At 39.4% G+C, this 22,602-nt stretch overlaps 1 protein-coding gene across 1 annotated transcript in view; it reads right to left on the bottom strand.

Moving 5' to 3' along the window:
• Window positions 1-22,602, bottom strand: part of LOC126092630 (oxysterol-binding protein-related protein 6-like) — a 262,237-nt gene that overhangs the window by 31,405 nt on the left and 208,230 nt on the right. The window contains exon 15 of the mRNA XM_049908352.1: window positions 9,606-9,766. Coding sequence (XP_049764309.1) covers window positions 9,606-9,766 — 161 coding nt within the window. The remainder of the gene's footprint in view (window positions 1-9,605; window positions 9,767-22,602) is intronic.

Here is a 22,602-nt window from a genome sequence, read left to right as displayed (position 1 = left end):
TCAGCTTAGAGTGAGGTAAACACCTATAACAAAGAGAACGGCACTTACCAGATCAAAGCAAAATAAGCAATCAATTCAAACCAGACAAAGCACGTGAAAAAGGAAGGGTAGCCATATAAATACAGACAGAGCGCCTGACGCATAGCAATGGCTACCTGGTAAAGCTTAACTGCTAACCTTACGACTTGAACCAAACTACTGTAGCTGTATCGTCATTCATTCGACCTAAATTGTGTCTCATATTACAATGGACCAACTTTGTTTCGATTTGGAGGTGCGGTCTAAAACTTTTCTCTCCCCTTGAATTTCGAGTCTCAAATTTCAGGTGCGGCTTAGATTCGCGTAAATACGGTAACAATTTTTACAGTTGGCACACTCACATCATTGTCATGAACTGGTAATTTTGCAGGTCAACAGTTTGTTTCCCATGGGGAGGAACCTAATATAAAAAACTCCCATGTGCACACTACAAGTACTGTGCTACCCATGTAGCTGCTTCCTGTATGTAGGGTGCCCCTGACCTATCAAGGGGCATCCTACAACCTTCCACCCCACAGGGTAGGTCGAGGAATCTACAACCATTTTCATCACAGAGTCAATGTAAACTCTGGTTTAGATTCTCCACTCCACTCCAAACAAGAGGACCCCGGTCCACCCTTGGTACAATGCTGCAAATCGGCAGCTTGGCTTCCACTCCTCGAGAGATGGAGGCCACCTTCATCAATTTAGACATCTGTCGAAAGGACCCAAGGATTTCCTCGGAACCCCGACGACTGGCATCGTTGGTGCCAACATGTGTAACAATCTGCAGCTGGCTGCACCCTGCATGCTAGACAGCTGCCGGAAGAGCCTCTCCCACATCCTAGACAAGGCCCCCCAGCAAGCACGCCGAGTGAATGTAGGACTTCTTCCCCGTCGTAGCCGCTATGTTCCCGAAGGGCTCCATGATCCGCCTAACATTGGAGCTCCCAATAATTAACAAACCCCTATCCTCATGTGCCTGTCCAGACCTTGCTGAAGGAGCGACAAATATCCTGGCAGAAGGTGCCTTCTGATCTGGCTCAGCCTCTCTCCCCCCCAGAGTTCCCCCCCCCCTCCCCTCAGCATCAGATATCACACTGAATCTATTAGCAAAGTGCATGGGATTTGGCAGGAGCCTGCATCCCCATGCAGCCTTCGCCTTGAGGCTCGAGGCCTCGACACAGTCTGCCACCCACACTGAGGAGAGAATGGGCAGGCCGGCTCAATAGCAGAGAGCTGTGATGTGCCGCCCCCCCCCCCCCTCCCCCTGCGCATCTAGTACAGCAGAGGCTGCCCCAGGCACCCCATCCCCACCACACTGCAAGGTGGCACTCTGAAGCCTATTGACTGTGGCCAACAAAGCTTCCAGCTGCGTTTGGACAGTGGCCAACTCCTCCTGCATCCACACATGACAGACACAGTCTGTATCCATCTAGCTAATATGTGATTTGCTATAAGAAACTTAAGGAAACCTACTGCCACACAAGGTTAACAACTACACTCTATTTGGCATAAAGGACACTCAACAATGAAAAACAATAAAAATTATGGTAGAAGCTAGATCTGGTGCTTATTTTCCTGCTAGGAGCTATCTAGTTAATACTAAAGAAAGAAAAAAAACAGTGACCTACAGTAAACTGCTGGGGCTATCTAGTGAATATTATTAAAGAATTAAACAGTAACCTAGGGTAAGCTACATTTATTGATTATCCCTCATATTTATAATGTAAACAAATGTTTACGTACAGGCGAAAATGACCTAATAAAACTATAAAAATTGCTACCTTCAATGTATCGAGTCTAAATGACACTAATGAATATAAATATTGAGTATGGATATAATAGAGGGAAACATTCCACGTGGGAAAAATATATTTAAAAAGAATGATGATGAGACTTACCAAACAAAAGCGCTGGCAGGTCGATAGACACACAAACAAACACAAACATACACACAAAAATCTAGCTTTCGCAACCAACGGTTGCCTCGTCAGGAAAGAGGGAAGGAGAAGGAAAGACAAAAGGATATGGGTTTTAAGGGAGAGGGTAAGGAGTCATTCCAATCCCGGGAGCGGAAAGACTTACCTTAGGGGGAAAAAAGGACAGGTATACACTCGCGCACACACACACATATCCATCCGCATATACACAGACACAAGCAAAAACCCATATCCTTTTGTCTTTCCCTCTCCTTCCCTCTTTCCTGACGAGGCAACCGTTGGTTGCGAAAGCTAGATTTTTGTGTGTATGTTTGTGTTTGTTTGTGTGTCTATCGACCTGCCAGCGCTTTTGTTTGGTAAGTCTCATCTTTTTAAATATTGAGTATTGTACACTGACAGATGCAGGTACAAAACAAAACCTTTAGCTAATAATAAGCATTCAGAATGTAAATATGAACTCTACTTTATAGGAAACAATGGGCTTAACAGTACATGATCACTAAAACTCACAACAAGCTAAGGAATTTAAGCAGAGAGTGAGGCGAGTTTTAGCTTTCTGCTAAATAAATTGTATGTAAGAAGGACTCAGAAGTTGTATTATAACACAGATTTACTCAGATATTGTAGTGTAACACTAATTTACCATGTATTTTACATTTGCTTAACTGTTAAAGCTCGCAGGTTGCACTAGTCAAACATATACAAGTGAGGTTAGAATTGACTGTCAGTATCACTTTTCCTAATAAAACCTATAAAAACTTCTACCTTTGCTGTATCGAGTCTAAATGACATTAATAAACATGAATACTGAGTATTGTACACTCACCTGAACTGATTAACCCCGTATTTATAATGTAAACAAACATTTACGTATACGTGAAAAATGACCCAATAAAACGTATAAAAATTGCTACTTTCAATGTATTTAGTCTAAATGACACCAATAAACATAAATACTGAGTAGTGTACACTGACTTAATTGATAATCCTGTGTAATTAATGCCACTTGAGAATGGAAACAAATGTTTGCGTACATACAAAACTGTCCTAAACAGAAACTTCACTTTTCCTATTCAGACGCAAATAAAAACTGGAACCTTCAATATACCACATCTATCTGACACTAATGCACATAAATACTATAGAATATGCAGCAAAAACAATTAATTACTAGCTAAATTACTTATCTTGTAACACAGCAAGTGAAAAGTGCTCGTAGCTGGCATCAAGGCTCAATCATTGTGAGTGAATGGAAGTGAACACTTGCAAACTAGCATTTGCAGAAAATATGGGTACAGTCATTCAGACTAGAGGGAATGAAAGAGAACATGAGATAGTGAACATTGCCTATGGACACTGTGTTATTAGTTTTTAGTTTTTTGAGCTAACATTCAGCATACAGGATACAACTCTATCTTGTCAGAGCCACAATGCAAAACTTTGCTATGCAGTGAGGATTATTTTGCATGGCGAGCACACTGTTCTTGATGGAGTATACAAAATGGCAAAGGGCAGGAAGAATTTAAGTGTTTCAATTTGTATGGAAGCGTGACATGTGTGGAGATCATGCACTTTACAAGGAATTCCATCTCTCCTTAGCACTGGTCCACAAATTTCCTTGTATGTTGGCTGCCATTTTTCCATAGCTTCTCGTTACCACTCAGGGGAAATTTATAAACAAAACACTAATTATTACTGACATTGAGCATCATCTCAAGAGGTGACAAAGCTTTTCCACTAAGTAAGGTCTAATGGTCATATTCCCCCCCCCCCCCCCCAAGCCAAAAAAAAAACAAAAATGGTATAGTGGCAAAGTGTGAGCTTCATGATCCAGAGAGCGCAGGATCAAATCCCGAGCATTCACTTCTCACAAATGTTGGAGTGCCCATGAAAGACATGTTGTTAAGATCCCACGTTACAATGAAGGTCTCCATTTTCTGATTAGGTAACTGGAGAAGGTTAGGGACACACAAGCAGCAACAGTGGTGTCCAGTTGAAAGACCTGGAAGAGGCCGCCCGGGTACACCAGACAGAATTCTCTTTTGCTTGTGTTTGTTAGCTTGTTTGCTCTGGTGAAAACCTGGCTTAAAATATACAAACATTTTTTGAATAACTTCATATCAACAGTTCAATTCTTACACATGTAATTCTGATAAAAGTGGCTAGCATAGAAAATAAAATCATGGCAGTGTTTGATGTCACAGATGACTCCCCCCCCCCCCCCAATGAGGACTTGTAATTTGTTGAAATGAAATGTGTCTTGCAGTACTATATTTTATAACAATTCCTGTAGGCCATCCCTTATAATAATGGTTGAATGTTGTGCATTTGACTATCAGTGAAACATTTATTTCTTTATTCCCTGTAGTCGTCACAAAAATGTGAAGTGTCTACTGAATGACAAAAACGAACATTTTTCTTGCACCAGGCACACCGGACAAAGGAAAAATTGATGCAGTCAGGTACTTCACAGTAACTAGCTACAGTCAGAACTAGAGTGGAGTCAGAAATGGTCCCGGCTGTTGTTCTGTATATTGCACTGCATACCAGGCACACTTGATCATGTTCGTAATGCATGGCGAAGAAAACTGGTAATGCACAAATGACTAGAGCTTAAGAATACTATTCCACTGATAAACATGACATGACAGAGAGAGAGGTATCAAAAATCATGTTGTCTGATAATTTCCTGAAAAATGCTTTCCACTGCCGAAAAAATTCTTTATTGAGAGGTTGAATTGCACTAGTAGTTCCAGGTGGAAACCACATTACACCTGCAGGTTTCTTGCCGACCTCCAAAAAAACAGACGCATTGTTATGTCCAGACCACGAATCCAATAAAAGCAACGAATTAGTTTCTGCAGCTGGTAGAAATATGTTTTGAATGAAATGTTGAAAATTATTTTTTCCCATTGTAACAGATTTTGATACGTCAATTTTTTTGCAACTAAACAGTCATTTTTTTTAATTTTTAGTCCTAATTTGCCTTGGAGTTCTTGAAAACAGATCTACAGCTGCGGAAACAGTAAACCACTCATACTTCTCACTGGCATTATGGTATGTGAATGTGGCATTGCATTCATTGATCGGGCACCCAACTCCATCTTTTTTTCACCCCAGAATGATACAAGTGCGGTGTGCACACAGTTCTTTCACGAAAACTGACTGATCAGCATTATAAACAGCAGTTTTGGTGATAACAGTAAGTTTTATCTTGACGTCAGCTATGAATTTCTCTAGAGTATTGTCTATCAATGGCAGCTGCTATATATGTTTACTTGACGTAAACTTGGTAATTTTACAACTTCCTATTCTGTATGATTTCTTGAACCTGCATGGCCAGGTTGACAAAGCCTGGAAATTAGCAATGTTCATGTCAGATGCAGTTTGGAGGGACCAGTCTTTCAGATCTCCATTGTAATGGTGAATAGCCTCTCACAAGCAGTTCTTACTCTTTCAAACAGTTTTTCATTCAGATGGTTTTGGGTTTCCGTTTGCCACATATTTCTTACTTCATGTAATTCATTTTGCCTTTTACAGTTCACACTCCAATTTTACAAAATGAAAATGCCTTTGCACATTGCATAACTTCAAGCAGTTTTTCCCTCCTTCGTTTAACCAATGTTTCACTGTCCTTTTTTTTTTTTTTTTTTTAAAGGCTTAGAAGATCTTCTTCTTCAGAACTGTTACTGGGGCAACTGACATTGTCCGAACCACAAATCATGGAATCATCACAGTTACTTCCTATTTCTTCTAATGTATCCAAAATTTCAAATGAAAAGTTGATATCATTTGAATGAATGTCAAGGAAATCAACTAACAGATGACACATTTGTATGTCCTCAGAAGAAGTAGGTGATTTCAGCTGGAAACCATGTTCTTCATATTTAATCATTGCTAAATTGAGAACTTTAATTGGATTCCACATAACTGTGGAACTGAAGAAAAGAAAAAGGTACCATTAGCAGGCATGCCTTATGAAAGCACAATCAATATTAATTCAGCTTTATCTGTACTGTCAATACTTACCAATACTGCAAAAAGCAACTGATAATTTGTAATAGATGTTACTTGAGTGGCTAATTTGAGAGAACAGTAACTGTGTGCTGTTGTGTCAGAGAAACTACCAATGAATGGTAACCTGAAACATCCTTTACAAATTATGATCGTGTCGTGTTTCCTTGTTTCCTATTTACAAATGTACCACTGACCACAGCTGTGTGTGTGCGCCTAGTAGCGCATACATAGCTTTTTTTTTCTTTTCTAATTTTTTTTAATACCTCTAGTGCCTCTTAGCAGATAAAATTTTGGAAGCACATTTCTTTTGTTGTCTTCTTCCTGTGTAAAAATTTCAGGGTAGATTTCGATATGTCTTTTTGGACCATTCCCTTGTTAGGTTGATAAGCTAGTCTACATATACATTTTCTCTGAAGAACCTTCACTGATCAATAATAGGATAGTCAGAGCAGTTCCGCAATGTAAGGGAGAAAACGTTGACAGAGTGAAAGTTTACATAAATTCAAGAAGGAATGTTCAGACCATTACCTACAAAATTCAGAAATGACAATTCAATTCCACTTTATCACAAAGTTTCTGAAAGAATACTACCGGCTTAACATCTCACCTAATCATTTTGGCTGACTATATATACACTTCTGTTGTTTATGTTGTGACACGTTCCACATCATTACGAAGTGTCGTATTCATGATATATGGAACACTTACTAATCTAATGTAATCTAATCTAAACCAGGGCACCTGATGGAGTAGGTAGGCTCAAAGACCTCTGGGCCCAGAAAATGGTGGGAAGCCACCAACCCCAACCACTCTGCCCCTGCCCCATAAGCCAGTTATAAATTTGGATCTGATAATAAAAACCAATTTCTCTGAGGAAATGAAAAACCAGTTCAAGTGTCTGTATGTTGCCCACAAACAACACAGGCAAAGAACCCAGAGAGCACCGTTAGTATGGAGAGCAGGACTGGGCACTCCACCCAGGTTGTGAGCTACTGTCTTTAATGCTTCACAACCATAATGCAGGGGTGGCTCATTAAATAAGATAAAACTATGTGTCGTCTGTTATGAGTGATCTGGAGGTGACATGTGATGGTGGAAAGGATCTGCAGGAAAAGTTCCACTAGTGTGTGCAATCATGGTAGAAGTGTCTCCGACAACCTCATCAATATTATCTGACACAGGGAGCAAGCTGAGAGTAGAGGTATACAACTGTCAGCTCAGACTTTGGAGAGCCTAGCATGGCAACTGATTCATTAGGCAGTGAATAGGAAATGACAGGATCAATGGAAAATAATTTCTGTCACAAAGATCATTGTATAGCAACCACTGTAGCAAAACCACGACATTGAGGAAACAGATCTCAAGACCAATACCTGGAAAGGTGCCACGAGTAGCTTAGACTGAGTAGTGGAACCATAATTGAGAAGAAGCAGTCATGATCAGAAAGAAGTTTGTCAATCAGAAGACCGCCACTGAATGCTGTTGTCCCCACAGTGGATGGTGTGCATGGAAATCCCCAAGTAGGAGAAAGGAATAAGCAAGGAGGGTATTGTTGGATTAAGGTGGCCATCTCAAGGTATGCACTGCTGTGCTCAGAGGCAAACAGTTGTAGCATATGGTTATCACTGGAGTCCTCTGCATGCACACTGCTACTGCTTCCAACATGGTACTGAGGGGAAACCATTCGCTGACGACATTTGTGCTAATCAATGTACCGAGCCCTTCAGATACCCTCTCAGGGCCGGTATGGTTCTAAACCTCAAAGGGTTCGAGATTGGTCAAAAGTGAAAGGCCTTTCTAGGAGAGCAACACAGAACACGAACAAGAGGGCAGTAGCAATTGTAGTTCTGGCAGAAAATAACATCCACTGCTTTTCCGTTGAATTATCACATTAAAGGTCTTCTGGTAAGGTATGAAGGAGCCAAGAAGACAAGTCATGCACCAGGATCTCTGGCTGTCACTGTGGTGATAGAACAATCTCAATGAACATAAATTCTGAGTCCAAAGGCATTGGGGGTGGGAGTGGGGGTGAATGCACCTCCACGATCACTGAAGATGTAGGCTTCTATTGAGATTTCTTCTTTTTCTCCTTAACTACCTTAGAAGGTCGGGGCTCTCATGAAGACTTATCCACCATAAAGGCAGAAACTCAAGAGAAGTAGACAGCCCTTGGAATGGTGCTCTGTGGCTCCTTCAGCCATGATCTGGTGCCACAAAACACAGGTTTAGTTGTTAGAAATGGCCCTCGGTCAGTCCCTAAGCAAACTAGGAACAGGGTGAGTAAGTTTTTGCAGCTCACTTGATTTTGCTTTCCTTCCATGTCTTGGCCAAAGGAGGGAAGTTTTTGGGGTCATAACAATCTGTGTCTGTATTTTCACTGAGCCAGATGTTTGCCAAGATGCCACATACTTCAGTGGAGGGCTCTTCCCAGGGGTATCACTCAGCCAGAGCTATGACACCTGCCTTACTGACTACTGCCTGGAGTCCTGTGCCCCTAAAAGAACAGACATACTCAACAGAGGTATTGGCTTGGGCAACTAAAAGTGAGGGTCAAACCTACATGTAGGGACCAATCATAAATTTATGAAATTAGTGTTGTAAAATGTTTTGGAAAAAATGGAAAAAGCCGTAATCAGTGTCCTATAGAAAAGTGAGGTTGTCAAAAATGAATCTATTCTGCAGATCTGAGAAAAGCCTGAGAAAATATGTAGGAGAGAATAAGACTGCAAGACGACAGCACAAAAAAAGCTGAATTACTGGAATGGTTTGGAACTCCATGCTTGCCACGCACATACTCACAAAATAGTTGTGGACCCTCCTGGGGTCTTCATGTATTACATCCTTCCGAAAATTTATCAGTGATAATCTGCAGATGTAGGTCTCATATGCATGCTTCTACGTGCAGTTCTTTGACTACACCACTTATGTCTATGGCCTCAAATTAATGGCTATTTTTCTCAAATATGATATAATATGATATAACTGATTTTAGGGTAATGCTCGTGAAGCTCTTTTTTAATTAGAAAGCACGATTCCATCCACCAGTAGCCAGCAATGCCTAACATGGCTTCACAACAGCCTCTTTAAGCGTCACTTTTCAGGGTTCTTCCAGTGCCTACACAGGTTCCACAATGCTCCCAACCCATATTTAACTCCTATATGGATGAGGGGCTGGACTTTGATACATGTATCTGAAGATGACTGTTCCCCAACCAACTCCTTAGTTATGCTTTGAAATGTCCCAGTGAAGAGACCAAAAGGAAGATCTCAAGACAGTGGGAGAAGCAGATCCTCAAAGACCATAAAATTCGAGATGCCACCTGATGCTCAAATAAATGAGCATGAGTTATGGAGGAGGCTTAACTACAAATGTACTCAGCTTGCTGTACTGGAAAAATGATGATCATGGTGATGATAGGTTTATACAAGAAGTAAATTAATTATCTTTCTGCATTTCTACCACTTAGCTCAACTTCATTTTAAGTCTTGACAGTTAGTAAGAGAAATAACACAGGAAATAAATTGTCTAGAAAGATGAGCTTTGTAATATGAATGGTATCATATTACATGAATTTTTTAATAACTGCATACATCTGTAAGAGTACTGTGAAGAAATTTTATACATACCTTTACAAATGTGAGTTTACAGTTTATCTTGCCAGCTGTAATACGCAATTCCCCATATTGGTCAACCCATCGCTGTCCTCCAAACAAGTTGTGGACACAGGTTGTCACTTTGTTCCACTGATAGTGATCACCAAACTTCGGAAGGAGAACATTCACTGTACCTGCAGTTTCAGGGACAATAGGTACATTATGTCACACATACACACTGCATACAACATTTAATTACTATGAGCAATGACCAACCAATGATGTATATATGATTTATTTCACTGTTTGAGCAAATAATCTTCTATACAAGTATTTTCTATCAACCATGAGCATGCAGCAAAATTTTCCACACAAATTATACTTTGGAAACATCACTTTAAAGTATCACTGTCCAGTCAGAAAAAGAGATTTGACAATCCCCATGGTGTTAAGAGCTACATCAGCAGTAGTGGAGCTACTGAATGTATCAAAAAACCTGGGCATATACTTGGCTATCTCCAAATAATACTCGTTACATGGATGGGTGAACTGTCTCTTGGTGACAATTGAGGCAATACATGACTAAATTGGAACCTGAATTCCTTATTATTTATTCCATGAACTGCTTAGCAAACTGTGACAACACATTTTTGAGATGGCATGTCACACTTCCAGGTTTCATGATGACAAAAAATGTTTTTGAAACTTTGTAGTAAATAAATGTCAGGACATCAGACTGTTGGAGATACTATTACAATATGTGCAGATGGGAGAATGGCTTGAACCCATCACTTCTACAATGCGAAATGGTGAGTGAGCATCTCTACCTGCCGTATTGGGCCCTTTGTTCCTTGGCATCATGCTTTGAAGGTGTTTAGAAGACAAGGAGAAAAAAAAAAGAGGAAAGGTCATGGCCACAATGAATGGCACAATAAATAACTGTTGAAATGGCTTATGTAAAAACATAATTCTGGTCTTGCTTTTGCAAAAGCTACATATGTTTGAGGCAATCTGTCAACCTGCTTAGTATACTAGATTGTGTAGTTGTAAAAGAAAGTATGAATATAGAAAGTTTAATGTTCAGTTGTTCATGTGATTCAAGTAGCATGGAGGACAATTAATACTTTATTTCAACACCCATCCACTCACAAGGAGATGGAGAAGTTCTTTGAAGACTGCTGGAATACAGTTTGGTGGAACTGACTACCATGTCCACTCCAGCAAACAGTAAGGAAAGGCAATCGAAACAATCCTTATTAAATAAAGTACCACCCTAAAATATCAGAGACTGCAGATCGCACACAGGACATGGAACATGAAAATCAAATCAAAAAGTCACCCATGTTTCATTCCATTAGGCAGGTGTATTAGAAGAGTATAAAACACAGAGTACACGTTAGGGATTTACACGAAGTGACATGAGTGGATGAAGAAAGACTCCTCAAGAGAATCTCTAGTGATTTACACAGGAAGTAAGTCAAGAAAATAATTTACAATGTGCTTTACCATTTCAAAAATGCCCCCCCCCCCCCCCACACACACACACACACACAAGCCACATGGAAAAAGTATCTCTGCTAGTACACATATAAAAGAAATCATTAATCATAAAAAATGCTAAGCTCCATACCAGACTACAAGAAAAAACTGCAGTAAGTATACATTAACTTCTCCAAGTAAACTATTTGCAAATAATGGTACAGAGATCCAGTATTCCAAGATGGCGGCTAGGGCAAAAGCTAAGCATCTGTCTTTCCAAAAAAAAGTCTATTAAAAAGAAATCATGTGGAAACTGTAAGGATAAAATTAGCAAACTACATGAATACATAACTAATTTACAGTTTATTATCGATACTTTAAAAATGGATATTTTGAAATTACAGCTCACAAAAAGTGAACTGAACATGCTGAAATTTCCATGTGATAGTGCAACCACTACGGAAAAGTGGACAAATGTGACATACAACAGCAGCAAGGAAAAAGTGTTAATTAAAAATACTGTGGCAGTAGCACAAGCTTTGTACATGAAAACTTAGTTCAAGTACTTTCTACCAACTTTGTGGAAGTGCAGACCTAAGCGATTCTTGTGAACAAGGTGAAGAGGAAAAGAACAATGTGAATAAAGGAGGAGAAGAAAATTTATCAATGCTGCCAAATAAGAAACAAGCATAAAAGTGGACAGCGTAAATCTTCTGACCCAAAGTTGAGTTAAAGTGTTTATTGAAACAACACAAAATGATTTCCAGACTGTAACACCAATAGCAAACTGCTCGTGCTTTCAGATAGCCATGGTCATGGTCTTGCAAATAAACTAAGAGAAGAAATTAATATACACTGAAGCACAGATATGTAAACAGGCTAAATACGGTGCTGCACTGCTACCACAATGGCAGGTTATCAAGATTCAAGTGAGTTTGAACATGGTGTTATAGTCGGTGCACAAGCGATGGGCCACAGCATATCTGAGGTAGCAAAAACGTAGGGCTTTTTCCCATATGACCATTTCACGAGTGTACCATGAATATCAGGAATCTGGTAAAACATCACATCTCCAATATCACTGCTGCTAGGAAAAGATCCTGCATGAACGGGGAATTGTTTAGTGTGACAGAAGTGCAACCCTTCCGCAAATTGCTGCAGACTTCAATGTTGGGCCATCGACAAGTGTCATCATGCAAACCATTCAACAAAACAACATTGATATGGGCTTTTGAAGCCGAAGGCCCACTCATGTACCCTTGATGACTGCACGACACAAAACTTTATGCCTCACCTGGGCCCGTCAACAGTGACATTGGACTGTTGATGACTGGAAACATGTTGCCTGGTCGGACGAGTCTCATTTCAAATTGTATCAAACAGATGGATGTGTACAGGTATGGAAACAACCTCACAAATCCATCGACCCTGCATGTAATGGTGTGGGGCGTGTGCAGTTGGAGTGATATGGGACCCTGATACGTCGAGATAAGACTCTGACAGATGACATGTACATAAGCATCCTGTCTGATCACCTGCATCCATTCATGCCCACTGCGCATTCCAATGGACTTCGGCAATTCCAGCAGGTCAATGTGACACCCAACATGTCCAGAATTGCTACAGAATGGCTCCAGGAGCACTCTTCTGAGTTTAAACACTTCCACTGGTCACCAAACTCCCCAGGCATGAACATTTTTGAACATATCTGGGATGTCTTGCAACATGCTGTTCAGAAAAGATCTCCACTCCTTCATACTCTTACAGATTTATGGACAGCCCTGCATGATTCATGGTGTCAATTACCTCCAGCACTAATTCAGACATTAGTCGAGTCCATCCATGTTGTGTTGAGGCACTTCTACTTGTTTGTGGGGGCCCTACATGATATTAGGCAGGTGTACCAGTTTCTTTGTCTCTTCTGTGTATATTCATATGGTATAGTGAAACCGACAGCAGCACTTGGTGAAATTAAAGAGATGATTGTATCTACAGAGATAAACAATGTACACGATAGAGACTTTGTTGTACTTTTGGGAGGTTCTAGCGACGTGGTGCTATGCGTGATCTTGAACAGTGTCTCAAAAATCTCACAAATATAAATGTGATAATTGTGAATATTCTGTATTGCCACAATCCAATGTTCAAAATGTGTGTTAATTCCTAGGGACCAAACTGCTGAGGTCATTGGGCCCTAGACTTACATACTACTTAGACTAACTTATGCTAAGAACAACACACACGTCCATGCCTGAGAGAGGACTCGAACCTCCTGCAGGAGGGGCCATGCTATCCGTGACACGGTGCCTCAAACCGCACAGCCACAATCTTATGAGGTAATAATGTGTTAATAAAGAGATACAGATTGCCAATTATCACATTACTTAAGTCTGCAAGCATTTTAAAAATGTGAAATGCATCAACATGAGTAATATAGGATATAGATTCCACACATAACATAATAAAAAAACACCAAAATAACTTCAAAAACAAACCCATAGTCATAAACCACCACCAGACCCAACAGGAACACCTAAAGCACCTCAAAAAAATGCACAGGTGACACAACCATCAACAAAACATGCAAAAATTTGTGAAGAGTCATCAGAAACAACAGTGGATAGAGAAGTGAATGACAAGGATACTGTCGCTGCTCATCATCGAAATGATTAATTTGAAAATGATGAGAAAAATGAGAAGACTCTAAGGTAAGAAGTGCTCAGTGTTTCTCAGTCATCCACCATAAGAAATAATGTACAACAGCTAGAAATAGAACTGGGGACTATTCATAACTCTCATTGGTATAGGGGATCTGAATTATACATGTAGCTCTAAGCTCACATAATCTATGATAAAATTATAGTAGACCAACTATGAGGGGTGGTGTATCATGTATATATGTAAAGGAAGGGATCATGCATAAAGTTAGAAATGACATTATTCCATTAAGTGAAGAAAAATATGTGGAAATACCAGCTATAGAGACAAGAAAGCCACATATGTTCCAAGGCCTAACTGTACTATATATTTACCATTCTGCCAGTGGTGACAAATATACATTCATACCAAAACTCATCAAAGTATTGGACATGGTTACCAATACTAAGGGCAAAATTCTCGTTTGTGGAGATTTAAACATCAACACATTGAACCCAGATGGGTTCTGCAGCACATTTTTGAAACCACTGTACAGCTATAGAATATCACCACAGATTAATCAACCACAAGGGTAACTAATCATTCTGCATCAATTACTGACAAAATACTAACAGACTCGGAGAAAGAAAACCGTGACGTCGTTGTAGGTAACCTGGGCCTTTCAGAACATCCCAGTCAGTTATTAAAATTAAACATAGCAGTAGAAAACGAAACTAAAATACTCACATATACAAGGGACTTCTCTAAGCAAAAAGGGGTTGAATTTACTATGCAAATAAACAATGAAACACAGGATGAAGTGTCTGTGGAGACTAGTACAGAGAGGAAATTTTCAAAGCTTCTATCAAAATTTAAATTCAGTTTTGAAGAAGTGTCCTAAAAGTACTACAAGTCACTTAAACACAAAACAGAAGCAACCGGGTGACCAATGGGATAAGGAAATCCTTTGTAAAATTCAAACACCTCAGTGGCATAAAAAACAAGCAAAATTACCTTGCATTTCAAAAATACTACCAAACATACAAAAACACATATAGAAAAGTTTTAGTAACAGCAAAAAGGTCTCATAATGATAAAATTATAGAAAAGGCAGAAAACAAAACAAAATCAGACTGGAATGTCATCAAACAGGATACAAATAGAAAAAAGACAAAATAAGGATTTCAGCGACATAGCTACCAAGCTACAATACAAATTTGAAAAAAATACAGCCTGTACACACACTGAACTATGTTCCAGAGACAATGATGCTGCAACCCACCACATCAGAAGAAATAAGCAACATTGTTCGGAACCCAAAAAATAAAACCTCATCAGGTATAGATGAAATGCCTGTGTGCTTGATGAAGGACTGTATACACAGTATCAAAGACCCTTTAGCACACATAATAAATGAATCATTCCCCACAGGTTGCTTCCCAGAGGCACTAAAGCTTGCTTTGGTCCAGCCCCTCATAAGAAACAAGACTTCAAAAATATAGAAAATTTTAGGACTATCTCTTTACTGTCATCATTTTCAAAAATAAAGGAAACCATAATGAAAAGTAGACTCCTGGAGTATTTAACTAAGTACACTCTTCTGTGTAAATAACAGTTTGGGTTCAGGCCTGGTAAAAGCACACAATCAGCTAGTGCTCATTTTACAAATGTTGTTCAGCAAGCACTCGATAAAGGAGATCATATTACAGACATCTTTCTTGACCTCAGCAAAGCCTCCCATACAGAAGACCACACAATTCTGTTAAATAAACTGGAATCTCTGGGTATGAAATGGGTAGTAAATAAGCAGTTTTGTTTACACCTAAAAAAACAGAATGCAATGGGTAAAGATCTCTCAAACAAACTGCAATCACATGAAAAAATACCTTTCTGACCCATAAGACATTAATATTGGAGTCCCCCAAGGAAGCACGCTTGGCTCAATACTCTTCTTGATGTACATGGTGAAACAGTATTGTTTACTGATGACCATAACATTCTAATCAGTGAAACGAGACCAAGGGTACTAAAAGACACAGCTGAAGAAACACTCATGCATGTATGCAGATAGGTAGACAACAACAAATTAAATGTAAAAAAAAACCAATAGTACTAGTGTCCACAGCTCGTGGTCTTGCAGTAGCGTTCTCGCTCCCCGCGCACGGGGTCCCGGGTTCGATTCCCGGCGGGGTCAGGGATTTTCTCTGCCTCGTGATGACTGGGTGTTGTGTGTTCATCATCATTTCATCATCATTTCATCATTGACGCACAAAGTCGCCGAAGTGGCATCACCCAAAAAGAACTTGCAATACGGTGGCCAAACTTCCCCGCATGGGGCCTCCCGGCCAACAATGCCATACGATCATTTAATTTACAGTACTAGTTTCCACATAAGCAGAAAACCCAAAAATAACTCAAAGAGTGAAAGGATGCACAACTAAAATTTCGCATATATTCGTTCTGTGATGAGTTATGGCATAATGTTCTGTGGAACAAATGAGCAGAACAGACAAACAATGTTTAAGCTGCAACTTTTTGCTGTACGAATTGTGACAAAAAGTAGCAAGAGAACTCACTGCTCTGAGTTGTTTAAATCTATGGGAATTTTTACTGTTCCATTTGAGTACATTGTGCAAATACATGAACATGGAACCAGATCCAGCCACCACTTACATCTCAATGGAAAAAACAAAACAAAAAATCAAAATAGTGTGCTGTATACTGGAATTAAACTATACTACAAACTATCACAAGATATCAAAGACAAAATTGAAGTACATGCCTTCAGGAATACACCAAAAAATTATTTCCTAGAAAAGTGTTTTTATACTGTAAAGAATAATCCAAACGGATGTGTAAATTTTGTTGACAATTGTGGTAATGTTTAATTACTGAAATTAATAGGCATTTTACAATATGTTAAATAGAACAATGAAATACCATGTTCAAATGTGTAACTCAGTAAGACAAGAAATGTATATATCTATTCAGGTATGTAATCAAACAATGGAAAATCCAGGATGGAATGTAACAATACCTGAGAAGGAAAGTTGCTACTCACCATATAGCGGAGATGCTGAGTTGCGATAGGCGCAATAAAAAGATTCACACACTCACAGCTTTCAGCCATTAAGGCCTTTGTCAGCAGTAGAAACACACACACACACACACACACACACACACACACAACTTGCACACATGTCTGTAGTCTCAGAGGGCTGGTTTCAGCTCTCTGAGACTGCAGACATGTGTGCAAGTTGCGTTTGCGTTAGGTGTGTGCGTGTGTATATGTGTGTCCACTGCTGACAAAGGCCTTAATGGCCGAAAGCTATGAGTGTGTGAATCTTTATTGCGCCTATCACGACTCAGAATCTCTGCTATATGGTGAGTAGCAACTTTCCTTCTCTGGTATAGGTATGTGATCATGTACATTTGTGTGTCTTTGTGTCTGTATTTTATGTATTTATGTGTTGACAACATCCATATAGTTTACATTATCTATGGATCGATAAACAAATATATAAAATAATAAAGGTACATCTACAAAAAGGTGTAGTGAGAAAAGAACCCTAAATGAGCTATAAATCAACACAACTGTCCCTTACACCAACTTTCAATGTGATATCAGAAAAGGCATGAACTCAACAGATGTGCGCAATATGGTCCAAGTAGATCATATTTTAACAGTAGAAAAAAGGATATAAAATGCTGGTTGTTAAAATTAGAAGACAAGTTTTCTGTATACAGTATAGTAGGAAGAATACACAATTAAATTTGTTTACGATTTGGTGGTGTGTAGTGTGCAAAATATTGTACACACAGCTGCCACCTCTGGCAGCAACTATAGCTCTAATCTCAGTTGTGCACTGAACTGAATTGGCCTTAGACAACAGATACTAACTGTAACTACATCCAAACAGGCCTTGAAAGGCGCAATGGTACTGACTAACTGCCGTGTCATCATCAGCTGTCAGGTGTCACTGGATGCGCATATGGAAGGGCATGTGGTCAGCACATTGTTCACCCAGTCATTGTGAGTTTTTGTGACCAGAGTCACTATTCTCAATCAGGTACTTACAATTGGTCTCACAACAGTTGAGTGCACCCCACTTGCCAACAGTGCTCGGCAGACTCAGACAGTTACCAAAGAAAATGCTGGCCAAGCCTAGCAGCACTTGACTTAGTTGATCAGATGGTAACCAGTGTCACAACTATGGCAAGGCCACTGGCTTAGACAACAGACACAGCTATTCAAAAACACCATAATCGGTTTCAGCCATTGAGGCCAGTGATTACAAGCCTAGTATTGTGGAGGAACAAAGATGCAGACTTAGTCTGGATGATGATAGACTCTCTAACACTTGAAAATAGCCATGGCGTCTGAAACTGGTCGTGGCATTAGAAAATAAAATTGTAACTGGTGCCGTAATTTCTTTCCCATTAATTGATACAATTGCAGATATACAGAACCATCATGTTAACCCACCGCGGGAAAAAAATTACTGTTATGTCATTCCATGTTGCTTCAATTCACAGTGTCTGGCGAGTGGGGCCATGCCAGTCTTTCTGAATACATAACCAAATGTTTTCAGTGGGTGGGAGGTCTGGAGAATGTGTTAGCCTGGGCAACAGCTGAACACACTCTGTACTGAGGTACAACAAGTGAAACACAGTCCTGTGTTATATTGCTGAAAGATAATGTCAAGGATACCTCAAAGATAGGGCACAGTCTCCAGCTTTAACGCAACAGAAATGTAATGCATGGTGCCCAAATTGCCAGCAGGTGACAGCGTTTCCTACCAAACAGTAGTTCACCCAATTATGCCATATGCTGGACCCATATGATGATCACAAATGCAGTCTAACAGCTTTCATTCATCTCTGAGCCCTCTATATGTGGATTTGTCCATTGTGATGCTATAAGCAGAAACCGGAACTTGTCTGTAAAAACAACGTGTTGCCCAGTGTTGCTGTTATGCACATCATTGTCTAGGTGCCACTGTCTCTGCTGTCGTGTCAAAGAAAGTCAGGAAAATGCTAACATTCCATGGTGCTCCATATGGTGTCACAATCTCTGAATGGATACTGGTCCTGCTGCAAACGAACCTATTTCCTGACTCAATGCATGTGATGTGGCTGTATGAAGGTCCACAGTCAAATGAACAATATGCCTCTGGTTGTGTTGAGGCTGCTGAGATCCTACATCCTCATCTGCGCGACAGTCATGCGATCCCAACTGCTGCGAGCAGCAGTGTTGTGGGATGATGAACCAATGAATTACAATGCTGAAGCTATCAAATACTGACATGAGCTGGTAATGTTCCTCCTCCTCAGAAAAAGTGTAGCATGATCTTCATACAAACAAACCATTTCTGAATGAAAAACCCACTGCATAATCTACCTTTATACACACAATGTATGTGGACTTACTACTACTTGTGCAGTTACCATTTTAACGGCGTTGCAATTTTAATGGGCAACAGCGTGGTTACAACACTTGAATTAAGAATATCATTTTTAGATAACGTTATTAGGAGACAGTGATCTGTCAGTTGAGTAAAATTATTAAAGAACAGTCTCGATCACACATTTTCATGGTGTTGCAATTTTAATGGGCAGTAGTGTGGCTTCAACATTTAAATTCAGAATATCATTTTTAGATTACATTATTAGGAGACAGTGATCTGTCAGTCTCGATCACACAGTTTTGCAACTGGGGTCAGCAGAGCTGTTCCAAGCATCATCAATGTCAGTTGGGTGGTGCTTTATCTGAAGATGTCTGACTACTAAAGGCCAAAACCAATCACACTTTTAATAACTGACTGTGTTTTTGAGGCTGTTGTTTTAATAATTTTACACCACTTTTAATGGTTAGAAAATTGACAGAGAATCAATGGAAAGAAAGTAGTGTGATGTTAATCATTGAAACAATCAGAGAAACATTCCTAAGTGAAGGAGTTCCACAAGTGTTTCAGAACACTTGAGTGCTATATTTATATGGCATTTCCAGTTGCAGTGTTATTTAACATGAAACATGCTGCCTCGTTTCCAAGAGTTTAGTTAAAAGTCTAGTTAACAAAATAATTAGTATTCCATTTAAATAACTAAAACAACAAAATACTTCTGGAGGCCTTGACCATAATAAGTAGAACTGTACACTTCTGTAAATTTTATGGTCACTCATGATCAATAAAATCTTCATGGTTTACAAGCCATATCACTTCAAATAAAACGCTTGAGCTTTTAATAGCTGTCTCAGCCATTGTCACTGTATACCAAGAAGATTTAATTGAAGTATGCCCCTGTAAAAGACTCTGACACACACACACATTTTCAAGTCTTATAGCATTACTGAAAGGGAGACCCCATTGGGCTGTTGAGGTGCCTTATCGAGAATTACCATTCTTGCATTCAGCAAACATTTTCTGTGCATGACAAAGGCTACTTTTGATTTTAGCCAATGACACCTCATGAAAAACAATATACAAAGTTGTGTTTGTTAAGAAGTATTCAGTTCCGTCACATATATGAAGGGTTTTATGTCCCATTGATAAGGCCGTAAAAGAAAGCAGAAACATGGATTGGGGAGGGATGAGGAAGGAAAAGTACTGCACCATTTCAAAAGGAACCATTCACACAGGTGGTCTAAGTGAGTTAAAAAAATAATTGAAAACTAAATTTGTATGGCTGGATGAGGATTTGAACCACTGTCCTCACAGATATGAATCCAGTGTCTTACCACTGTGCCACCTTGCTTGGTGTGGTCTGTCACACAAAGACTAATAAGGTACAATCAAGTATGTTGTTTATTATGTAGAAGTGCACAAAGTGTCTTGAAGGCCCTGTGATTTTCAAGAAAACATGCATGAATTCAGGTCCTGTGATATATAGTTCTGTATCTTGTGAATAAAAAGAGAGCTGTTTTTTCCTTCATTAGTGCTTGCTGAACCTGTGCTGAGACAGAAGAGTTGTTTTGTCTATAAAAACATTACAAGTAAACTTAATACACTTTCCAACATTTTAGAACAAACTGACAATACTGATACATGTTAGTAGCTTGGCAAACTATACCTGTGCCCTTGTTAAAAAAAACTGGTATTAACTATGCCTTCATCCACCCCTTCATTAGTTTCTGTAGTCTTTCATTGGTGTTACCTTATTCTCAATTTTTATATAAGTGATTTATGAAATCAATAGAAAAATTTGAAAATCACAAACTACACCATGTACGAATAAACCAGATGTACGAAAACACATTAAGGCCTAAAACAAACAATGGAAACTGTAGGTTGGAGTATCAACAACACAAGGAAAAGGATAGATTGCTGCTCACAGTGCAGATGACACATGGAGTTGCTGACAGGTGCAACGAAAAGATTGTCACACATTTAGCTTTCAGCTAAAGCCTTCTTCAAAAGCTCGGTCCGAGCTGCCAGAGATGGTGATCATTTGTGTGTGAGGTGTGCTTGGTTGTGTGTGTTTTCTTTTCTGAAGAAGGCTTTAGTCAAAAGCTACACATGTAACGGTCTTCTCGTTGTGCCTGTCTGCAGCTCAACGAGTCATCTTTATGGTGAGTGGCAATCTATCCTTTTCTTTTTATTGCTAGGGTCTTGTAAGATTTCTGGCTGATTCCACTGATATTTTATGACATTCTCATAATGGGATAATCACTCTTAACAGCATTATAGACTTGAGATGTAATATCCCAACTGTAATGAGAAAATAATTTTTTTCATACATACTTTTTTTAATGGCTTCTTGAACAATAGGATTACCATGAACAGCCCTTCCATTTTTTGCTGTTGGATTCTTTACTGTTGGTGCTGAACATCTAGCTAAGGAACCAACTGTTTTTATATTGTACCCAAGCACGCATCTATTCCTCGTAAGCAAACTGACAGCAATAAATATCTTTCTTCAGGGCTGCAAAAATATGGAAATCACATGGGAAGACATTGAGACTGTATGAAAGATGTGTAAGGGCTTCCCAGTGAAACTTTCACAGCTCCGTTGGAACAACAGGCACGCCACCACCAGGGAAGTCTTGATGACCTTTTTCTTGACTGCAAGGGCATGTTGCTCATTGACTTTCTGAAACAAGGCACCACAGTTAACACACAATGGTACATGGATACTTTGCACAAACTGAAGAATGCCATAAGTCGAAATATTCAGGTATGTTGACTGACAGCATCATTCTGTTGGATAATGCCAGACCACATGTTGCCAAGGTTGTTTCAACTACACTGCAGAAGTTTCACTGGGAAGCCCCTGCATGTCCTCCACACAGTGCCGAACTCTTCCAATGCAATTTAAAATACTTTTGGAGCTCTGAAGAAAGACATTTGTGACCATCAATTTCCTTCAGCCACAGAGGTGGGTAAAATCTTGGTTCCATAGGCAACCACAAACATTTTTCCATGAAGGCACTGACCACCTCGTCTCAAAGTGGGATAAAATTATTAATAGTTATTGCAATTACTTTTTGAAATAATAAACAGTGTACTTACTATTTTCTGTCCATCTCATTTTCATTTAACTGTCCCTTGTATTACTAGGTTGGTGCACAAATTCATAGAATTTTTGTTTCACATGTTGGTATTCTGGCTGCTATGGGCTTTTTTTTATTATTATTAACTTGATTGGCCACATTGGATCACTTGAGTCATTCCACGTTCACTTTCTCTTTGAAGATTGGACTATTTGCTTCTTGCACGCAGCCCAGTACTTTTTCATTTGTTCTGCACACAATTTTCTTAACTCATCTGAAGTCTCTACTGGTCTTCTGTGCATCATTTCTGTTGAAAATTTATGGTTCATATAAGGAGACTGTTAATTTTGTTTTTGTTCTCTGCATCAGTAACTCTAAGTCCGACTGCTTCAAGATCTTGCTGAATTTCTTTGACCCACTGTC

This window comes from Schistocerca cancellata, chromosome 7, assembly GCF_023864275.1.
Source record: "Schistocerca cancellata isolate TAMUIC-IGC-003103 chromosome 7, iqSchCanc2.1, whole genome shotgun sequence".
In the NCBI taxonomy this organism is placed as follows: domain Eukaryota; kingdom Metazoa; phylum Arthropoda; class Insecta; order Orthoptera; family Acrididae; genus Schistocerca; species Schistocerca cancellata.
The sequence above is the reverse complement of the archived record's forward strand: the minus strand, read 5'-3'. Positions and strand labels throughout refer to the sequence as shown.